This window comes from Callorhinus ursinus, unplaced genomic scaffold, assembly GCF_003265705.2.
Source record: "Callorhinus ursinus isolate GAN/ISIS: 27379988/994484 unplaced genomic scaffold, GSC_fseal_2.0 scaffold102, whole genome shotgun sequence".
Taxonomy (NCBI): domain Eukaryota; kingdom Metazoa; phylum Chordata; class Mammalia; order Carnivora; family Otariidae; genus Callorhinus; species Callorhinus ursinus.
The window spans coordinates 67856-77955 of record NW_027397164.1 but is presented as its reverse complement, the minus strand read 5'-3'; the positions used below and the strand labels follow the sequence as shown (position 1 = coordinate 77955).

The window sequence follows — 10100 nt, the reverse complement described above, 5'->3', positions numbered from 1 at the left end:
GGATCGAGTCCCGCGTCGGGCTCCCTGCTCGGCCGGGAGTCTGCTCCCCCCTCTGACTCCCCCCTCTCGTGCCCTCTCTACCTAATTCCCTCTCTAAAAAAAATAAAACCTTTAAAAAAAAAAAAAAAGAAAGAAATGCAAAGAAGATACTACTAGGGCACCTGGGTGGCTCAGTTGGTTAAGCGACTGCCTTCAGCCCAGGTCATGATCCTGGAGTCCCGGGATCGAGTCCCGCATTGGGCTCCCTGCTCGGCGAGGAGTCTGCTTCTCCCTCTGACCCTCTTCCCTCTCGTGCCGTCTCTCTCTCATTCTCTTTCTCTCAAGTAAATAAATAAAATCTTTAAAAAAAAAAAAAAAAAGAAGAAGATACTACTAGAGAATGGCTCACCAGGCCCTTCAGTGCATCGAAGGGAGAAATATCTCCCTTCCTCTCCAGATCATCATACTCTTCTCATGAGACTAGCAGCTGTGCGCATTGCCATACAGACTCCAGAGGTAACAATGCTCAAAAGCAAGAGCCCTCCTTCCCCACCCCTCATGGACGTACACAGTAGGATGCTTTCTACAGTTTCAGGAAGGTCAGACCCAATCCATCCACGAGAGTCAGGCAGCTGCTGGGTGGTACAGTCTCCAAGTTGACCAAAGACTCACTTGCCCCCCAAATTTTTCTCTACAAACCTGCCCAGTGTTTGAAATGTCTAATATTAGAGCTATTTATTAAGTAAGAGACTGACGGAAGAAAAGTGCATTTTATGAGGGGCTGAGACAATAAGCCTCACGCTGTGAAGAAAATGGTAATGATTTCATCCTGATTTTAAACCTAAAACATAACAATAATAGCATGGGGGCACCTGGGTGGCTCAGTCACTGGGCGTCTGCCTTCGGCTCAGGTCATGATCCCAGGGTCCTGGGATCAAGTTCCACATCAGGCTCCCTGCTCCACGGGAAGCCTGCTTCTCCCTCTCCCACTCCCCCTGCTCGTGTTCCCTCTCTCGCTGTGTCTGTCAAATAAATAAAATCTTAAAAAAAAAACAACAAACAATAATAGCATGGAAGATCTGGATAACTAATATAAACTAGTGTCACCATACCAATTCCGAGCTGGCATTTGCCTTTACCTTTTTGATGACATTAAGTAAAAGCCAAATGCCATGGGGCTACATGGACACAGCTTATGCGTAACAATGCCAACGGTTAAGGCTTTGTGACCACCTGCCACATGCCCAGCGAACACTATGCTAAGTGCTTCACGTGAGTTATCCCCAGGATCCTCACAACAACCCTCATTGGTAGGCACCACTATTGTCCTTTTTTTTTTTTTGCAGATGAGGAGGCTAAGGGTTTGAGATACTGACCTACCCAATAACAACTGGTGGAGACAGGATTGGAACCCAGGAAATCTGACTTCTGAGCCCACATTCTGTAGAGAAATGTGGAGGTTAAAGTAAGCCATGTGGTGCTAGGCATGCAAAGCTCTAGAGACTATTCCAAAGCAATCAGCAGCATATTCACACTGCAGCTGTCATTAATCAAGTTTTTTTTTAATTTTCAGAATTATATGGGGGCATCATTAAATTAACTGAACTATCAAGTTTTTTTTTTAAGTGAGCTCTACACCCAGTGTGGGGCTGGAACTCACGATCTGGAGATCAAGAGTTACATGCTTACCAAGTGAGCTAGCCAGGTGCCCCAAAGATGAATTAGTGGTTAAAAACAAGTTCAGTGCTGAAAACAGGAAAAATAATGACACTGATTTAAGTGATAATACATCAGGGTGCTTGGGTGGTTCATTCGGTTAACCATCTCACTCTTGATTTCAGCTCAGGTCATGCTATCAGGGTGGTGAGATCGAGCCCTGCATCGGGCTCTGCGTTGGGTGTGGAGTCTGCTTAAGATTTTCTTTCTCCCTCTGTCCCTCCCCACCAATCTCCCTAAAAAAAATAAATAAATAAATAAAAATGATAATACATTAAGGCCAAAATCAAAAGAATCAAGTCAATAAATAAAACGTAAAAGTAGCAAATATACACCTTTTAGTTATTAAAACCACTCTGGCAATTTAGTTTCAACAGAACAATACTATCTATCACATTTTTCCAACTTTAGTTACTTTAATGTTACTAGTTTTATAAATCTGTGTTTAACACTGTGATACTGTGATTTCTAAGAAGAAATATGTGTTTGGTCTTCATCCCCTTTCCAGGCACAGCACTCCTAAAAACCCTTGGAATTTCAGAAGTGTGGAAAGTGAAAAAGGTCTTCTGTTACATTAAGGAGATGACTTTAGGAAAGCTCCTAAACAAGGGTGAGGCTGAGAGGGCTGGTTGCCAGGGAAACCAACCACGTGTTTACAGGCTGGAACTTTCAACCCCACCCCTGACCTCTGGAGAGGGGGGAAAAGGGGCTGGAGATTGAGTTCTTTTACCAATGCCCAACGATTTAATCAATTATGCCTTTTTTTTTTCAATTATGCCTATTATAATGAAGACTCCACAAACACCCAAAAGGACTGAGTATGGAGAACTAGTGGGGAGGTGAACACATGGAGATTTGAGGACAGTGGGGCACTTAAGAGAGCCTGGAAGCTCCTCAATCTTTCCCACATACCTTGCCCTATGCATCTCTTCCATCTGGCTGTTCCGGAGTTATATCCTTTTATAATAAACCGGTAATCTAGTAAGTAAAATGTTTCTCTGAGTTCTGGGATCCACTCTAGCAAATTAATCAAACCCAAGGTCGGGGGGTCATTGGAACCTCTGATCTTAGTGAGTGGGTCAGCACAAGTTGACAACCTGACCTTGCAAATGGCATCTGAAGTTTGAGGTGGGGCAGTCTTTTTTTTTTTTTAATATTTTTTATTTATTTATTTCAGAGAGAGAGAGAATGAGAGATAGAAAGCACGAGAGGGAAGAGGGTCAGAGGGAGAAGAAGACTCCCTGCTGAGCAGGAAGCCCGATGTGGGACTCGATCCCGGGACTCCAGGATCATGACCTGAGCCGAAGGCAGTCGCCCAACCGAGCCACCCAGGCGCCCCTGAGGTGGGGCAGTCTTATAGGTCTGAGTCCTTAACCTGTGGGATCTGATGCTATCTCCAGGTAGATAGTGTCAAAACTCAGTTCAATGCAGGATACCAGCTGGTGTCACAGAACTGCTTAACAGTACTGGCAAAAACACACATCACAAAGGGTGTCAGGGGCGCTTGGTTGGCTTAGTCGGAAGAGCGTGCAACTCTTGATCTCAGGTTTGTGAGTTCAAGCCCCACGCTGGCCATAGAAATTAAATAAATAAATATTTTTAATAAATAAATGGTGTCAGAATTACAAGCAGAAGAAAACGTATTTGTGGTTTATTTGCAAATTAAATGGGGTCTTCAGTTACATATGGGCTAGAAAATTATGGAGTTTATACCTCATTTTATTTTTGTATATAATGAGGTTAACATCAAAACGATTTAACACTGGCTCAGTAAACGTTTGCTGAACGAAGGAACACACAACCCAGACAGCAAACTACAAGATTGTCACTCATTACCATCTAAAAGAGAAGGAGAATGAAGAAAAATGATACAGGACAAGCACATCTTGACTGGGAAGCAAGAAAAAAGTGAACTAAAACATACTGGCAGCAGGGCTCCTTCCTAGGTGCAACACGGTAACCCCGAGAAAAACACATCATCCCCATTTCACAGATGAGGAAAACAGCTTCTGGGACATTAGGTATCTTACTCAAGGTCACACATCCAACCTCCCTGACCCCTTTTGTCACATGCCCTTTCCCTTCCATCTCTCCCGTTGATGACCTCATCTTCATTTAGAAAACACAACAATTAAATGGCAGTCTCTCCCTCATCTTCCTACCACCAATCCCGAAACCTATCTGCATCTACGACCACATTCTCTGTCCTCCTTCCTATTAAAATGGATCAAGCATCCCTGTACCTCTCAAAGGTCAACCCCTCCACTCATGCTCTTGATTCCATCCATCTCTTTGCTTTCATAAGGACTCCACCTGCCTGTGGCCTTAGCTCTAGCCCCCTGGCCTTTTTCAGTTCCGCATTTTGGTACATTCTGTCCCCAAACGCCTAAAAAGTGGTTGAGAATAGTTAAAGGCAGACTTCAAAAGGCTTGGGATTCCAGATTGGGCTCACATTTGATATATAATTTTGAGGAGGATTACTTAATTACTCAGAGCCTTGTTTTCTTAATCGAAAAACAGATAATACTATCTCATAGGGTCGTGTGAAGACCAAGTAAGATAATGTAAGTAAAGCACCGTGCACAGTATCTGCCCTGTCAATAAAGGTCGGCCATCATGATCGTCATTACAGTGCGGCTGCGGCTGCTGTCGTTGTTAACGCTGTTTAATTAACTAGGACGGGGGAAGCAAGGAGCAGGAGCGACAGCCGCTCCGGGTTTCACTGACAGCTCTAGGCAATGGTTTGTAACAGCTCAGCCTGGAGGGTTCTCATGCGGGGGCCACGGCCGCGGGTTCCCTGGGCCCAAGTATCTGCGACAGAGAGGGAAAGAGACTCACAGGGACACACGCAGTCAACCCATCAGCCCCATTTCTCCCTCCGCTTCCCTCGACCCCAAGCCCAGAGGCCGCAGGGGCCTCCCCGGGCTTACCCAGATCCTTGTCGTTGATCCCCAGGTGATTGTCCAGCTCGGTGCAAACTTTCGACACTAAAGACAGATACTCGAGTTTGGCGAGTTCTTCCGCGGGGCCTAGGTCTGTGGTGGTTACGGCTCCCGCCAGGGCCACAACCACCGCCATGCCTACGGCCGCCACCAGCCAGTTCTACTGCCGGCCTTCTGAGCTACGCCAGGTCTGCTCAAGCTTCCACTTCCGGGTCGGCGCACGTCCCTTTTGTTTACAGTAAATTGAAAACTTCAGGAACTTCCCATGACGCAACCGAAGAATCATAGAGATCAGACAGGAAGTGCTTAAGGAAGGAACGGCCAGGTAGGTTACCCTACACGCCGGCAGCGCCCTCTACAGGACAGCGAGATTCTCAATCGGCTCTCAGGCCCGGAAACGTTCACTTTCAGCGTTCTCCCACCTGACGTCGGCAGAGGGCGACCGTGGCCTGTGCAAGGGGCGCCAAGGAGGTCACGACCCCCACGCCTCCTGCGCGCCTGCGCTTTGAAAAAAGGAACTTGGGCGCCTGGGTGGCTCAGTTGGTTAAGCGACTGCCTTTGACTCAGGTCATGATCCTGGAGTCCTGGGATCGAGTCCCACATTGGGCTCCCTGCTCAGCAGGGAGTCTGTTTCTCCCTCTGACCCTCTTCCCTCTCATGCTCTCTCTCTACCATTCTCTCTCTCAAATAAATAAATAAAATCTTAAAAAAAAAAAAAAAAGAAAAAAGGAACCTGAATTCAAGCCTGGAAAAGGCCAAACTTGCTTTATAGCGGTTCCCTCTATTCCTCTATTGCGTCTTCGTGGCTCGTGACTATCTGGAGCTATTCTGTAACAAACCAGTAGGCATGGAGCGCCTGGTTGGCCCAGTCGGCTAAACGTCTGCCTTCGGCTCAGGTCATAATCCTGGGGTCCTGCACATAGAAAACTACAAATGCCAGTTACTATAATCCTAAGGGCGAGATAATGGTCACTGTAAAATTCATCTGTCAGGTACAGATCCCCTCAGTCTGAGACCCCAGAGAACCACCTGGCTCATCTCTTGTGAAAACCGCTTCTCAACTCCGGATTTTCCCGTGCCAATCAATACCCTCAGAACTTGTGCCCCCAAAAAGCAGCTGTGCTGTGAACCTAAGGTCCTAAGCTGGGGTCTCCCAACTTCTATTTCTGGTCTCCATTTTCCTTTGCAACAGCTCTAAGGTGAGGTAAGGATTTTCCCACACTGCACTGCTCTGTGTAATGAATAAGGAAATGAAGGCACCCGGAGTTAGTGGCCCTCCAATCAAGCAAAAGGGAGGGAATCAGACCCTTTTGCTTTTAGCTTCAGGCTACATTTACACGGCTGCACCTTTGGACTCTGTCCCTCCAACAACTCACCATGGACTAAAAAAATGACAGCGAAACCCCTGGAGCAGTAGCTCTCACTGACTCCAAGAGTTCCATGTTTCCAAGTTCCTAAGGAATCAGTGCTGCACTGATTCTTTTTCCTCATGAATGGAAAGGAAAATCCTGCTCTTGATTCAACGTGCTCAACTTGCCAGCTTGGAGTTAGGATATTAGGGACTTATTCCATTTGACTTCTTTTCTCTGTGCTTCTCTGCTTTTAGAAATTTTGTATTTATATTCTGCTTTCCTCCAATATTTAACTGGAAGGGGAAAACATGGAGTTTGTTTTGTCTTAAAAGCGCTGTGGGGGAAAGGGCTATAGAACCACAATGGGTGGTGGTAGTAGCAGTAAGTACTGTAAGAATGCTTAGGATTGGGGAGCCTGGGTGGCTCAGTCAGTTAAGTGCCTGCCTTCAGCTTGGGTCTTGATCCTGGGGTACTGGGGTCAAGCCCCTAGTCCAGCTCCTTGCTGGGTGGGAGGTCTGTTTCTCCCCCTCCCCCTGTTCGCATGTGTGTGCGCGCTCTCTCTCTCTCTCTCAAATAAATAAATAAAATCTTAAAAAAAAAATTATCTCTCTCCCTCTGCCCCCCTCCCCTGTGTGCTCTCTCTCGAATAAATAAATAAATAAAGTTTAACTTTTAGCACTCTTAGGATTATTTGGGAATCATTGAACATACGTCTCAACAGTAAATATTAACAGCAAAACTTACTAAATTTTATTTACATATACATGTTTTCAAGAGTGCAAGTTTGTTACACGATACACATATTTCCCGCAACACCAAGGAATTTTTTGAAGCCAAAGGAAAAGAAATAAAAGCAAAGATAATGGATAACTTGACAGCCCAAACACAGATGCACATGGGATCTTCCTCTCCCCTTAAGAGACACTGAATCAAATGCAGTCCAAAAGTGGATGTATTCTAATTGTCCTTTGGTTATTATATATATTATATTAAATATTATATATCATATATAATATTTATAGTGTTATATTAAATATTATATCAGATAAATACATTTAATTGCCCATTATTATTATACTGCTTTCCTTAGATAGCTTCCATGTGGCCCTTGTAACACAGCCATTGACAGTTACCTGTAAATAATTTACCTTCACCAAAAAATATGTTAAAACAAATAGCCTATGCTTCATCACCACCCACACCACCACCCATTATGGATAAGAAATGATCTCTCACCACCTTCTTTGTAGTAACAAAGACTTTGCTTTGATGCCTATTCCTAGACTGATATATGTGTTGGGCCCTAACCGCAAACCCCGCATTATTTCTGCTCTGTCCCAGAGACTAGTCACAGCTGCTGGCATTTGGGTAAGAAGTTGGGGCAGGTAGGAAGCAGAGAAGTAGTGAACCTCTTAACAATCCTGGATTGGATGGGGGAGGGCAGAAATCACCTAAGTGTGTGTAGCTGAAAGGTGGCATCCTCAGGGAAGTTGGTGAGAAAAATCACAGGACTTCCTGTCTCCAAAACAAAATGGTATTGCTGCAACCAAGACAGCCCTAGCTTTTTCTGCTGGAGTAAAACTCAGACCTTAGGGGAAACACCTCTGCTCTGGAAGGCAAAAATCAGAATGATTTGCTTCTAAGCATATAACTGCCACTCAGCTATTCATTGTTATTAATGCAGGGGGACTTCAGAAAAAATGGCCCCTCCTTCATTGCTCCACTGAGGCCCTGACCCAGCCTAAAGACATCGGTGAAAATGGCCTAAACCCTTTCATCTGAGGTCCTTCCTGATAGGGACAGGACCCCAGAAAAAATGAAGGAGTGAAATCCTTCTTTGACTTTTCCCCCAAATTCTTCTCCAGATTTGAATCAATTCATCAAAATACTTTGGACCTGGGCACTTTGGTAGGTTCTGGAAAGGACCCTTAGAGATCTGGAAGGTGGTGGGAAGCCATCAAGGAAGAACTAGAATACTCTAAATGCTGAACTCGTGGCTGGTTGGCAGAGCTGTGTTTACAACTCTGGTCTCTCAGCTGCCTAAACATGAGGGCAGGTGATTGGAAGACAAAAAACAAAGCAGGTCTGCTCCCGGTCATCTGGGGGCAGTTGGGGGAGGGGAGGGGCCAGCCCAGGGCCAGGGTCATCTCACAGGACAGTTTCTCCTGCTGCAATCCATTATTTGTCAGCCTTATCTTTTTATGCCCAGGCACAGCCTCAATTTTGCCCTAAATGTCCCTGACCTAAAATTCCCTCTCTTGTTAGGCCATCAACCTACCTTTTGGCTGCAAATTCTCCAAAGCTTTATAGCATTAGGCAAAAAATATTCCTTCTCAACAGGCCTTTCTTTCTTTCTTTCTTTCTTTTTTTTTTTTTTTTTTTTGTCACAATCAAGGTTCCTCCTTCCTCACTTTCAGGGCTATCTTAAAAATATCAGGAAAAAAGAAAAAAAAAATCAGACACCCAGACACCCTTATGAGGTGAACTTTGTAAAAAAAAATTATTCTCCCATCTCCACTTCCCCATCTTCTGTGAGAATGGTAAGGAAGTTTCACATACTTATTTACGAGTTAATCACCATTTAAGTGACCCTGCTTCTTAAACTTAATTTAAGTTGGTTTTCTTTTTGGGGGCGCCTGCATGGCTCAGTCATTAAGTGTCTACCTTCGGCTCAGGCCATGGTCGCAGGGTCCTGGGATCGAGCCCCGCATCGGGCTCCCTGCTCGGCGGGAAGCCTGCTTCTCCCTCTCCCACTCCCCCTGCTTGTGTTCCCTCTTTCTCTGTGTCTCTGTCAAATAAAGAAATAAAATCTTAAAAAAAAAAAAAGTTTTTTTTTTAAGTTTATTTATTTTTTAGCAATCTCTACACCCAACATGGGGTTTGAACTCATGACCCCGAAATCAAGAGTCACATGCTCTTCAGACTGAGCCAGCCAGGCACCCCTAGGTTGGTTTTCTTTAAGAGGAAACTTTTAAAAGTCAGTATTGCAAGTATGGGCAACAAATTGACAAGATACATTAGGCTTCTTTTTTCTCTAACGATTTTTGTAACCTCTGGTTTCTGATTGAGGTAATTCTTTAGGAACTTTTAAGGTTTTCCTCAGGAGAGATGCTAAAAGCAAGCCCAACCAAGAAGCGTATTGATGGGAAGAGACCAGAATAAAAGAGGGGCCGTCCCATTTGCAAGCCAAACATGTAAACAGCTGTCCGGTTAGTCCTAGACCAAAGATCTGGGTGAATCTGCATGTTCTTGCCACTAACTCAAAAAACTGCTGCTCTGGAAACTCCACTTCTTCTTCCAAGTGAAGGAAGATGAGTTTCCAGCGTGGCCTGCATCCAAAATCTGGAGTGCCCCTCAGAGCAAGCTATGCAAGAGTCCTTCCCTGGCTCTCCAGGCCCTGAGCCTCAGGGAGGAGAGCTTTGGTGGGAGCGTAGCTGCTGCCTGCCCCCTCCCCTCCCCCCCATGCCTAGAAGAGCTGCCTCTCCATTTTGGGTTTACAGCAATTATGGTGATTTATGCCTCCAGAGTGAAAATTAGCAATCTGGTGAGGTAACTAAAAATGAATGCATCTCTTCCTGGACTTCACTCCACCCAGCTGAGCCACCCCATAAAACCAGCATATGGGGCAATTAGAGAGCCGAGCTCCTGCTTTCAGAGCTCAGCAGAAGGAGGCAGAGTTCCGGGGCCCGGGCTCCCCTGCCTGGTTCAGTAGTGATCACAAGTCCTAACAAGCATCCGCTCTGCCCCTCTCTAGTGCTCCAGTCATCTTGTAAACACAAGCCTGTGGGTCCACCTTTCAAAGTCATTTGTTCCAGGTCGACTATGTTACCCTCTTTTGTTGCAAACTGACTGAAAGAGGGGAAGGGGAAGTAAGGATAAACCTCTATCACATGGGTATATGTGGGGCAAAGATATTTTTTCTTCTTAGTCATATATTTGCCTTGACATGACCCAGGAAGACTGATCTTCCCTAACTTCCACAGCCTACACTCAAATATTGGTGTGAGTGGGGCACCTGGGTGGCTCAGTTGATTGGATGTCTGACTCTTGATCACACTTCAGGTCTTGGTCTCAGGGTTTTGAGCTCGAACCCCATGTTGGGCTCCATGCT

The 10100-nt window shown here is 45.3% G+C and overlaps 1 protein-coding gene across 2 annotated transcripts in view; it reads right to left on the bottom strand.

Moving 5' to 3' along the window:
• DHX8 (DEAH-box helicase 8) overlaps positions 1-4845 on the bottom strand; it is a 28314-nt gene extending 23469 nt beyond the window's left edge. Inside the window, exons 1-2 of one of the 2 annotated variants that reach the window (XM_025861793.2) lie at positions 4626-4753; positions 1356-1420 (exon numbers count right to left, since the gene is read on the bottom strand). In XM_025861793.2, the coding sequence (XP_025717578.2) occupies positions 1356-1419 (64 nt within the window). In that variant the 5' untranslated portion in view covers position 1420; positions 4626-4753. Of the gene's footprint in view, positions 1-1355; positions 1421-4625 lie in introns of both variants that reach the window. The other variant, XM_025861792.2, reaches the window with a different exon arrangement.
• Between the last annotated feature and the right edge of the window lie 5255 nt (positions 4846-10100).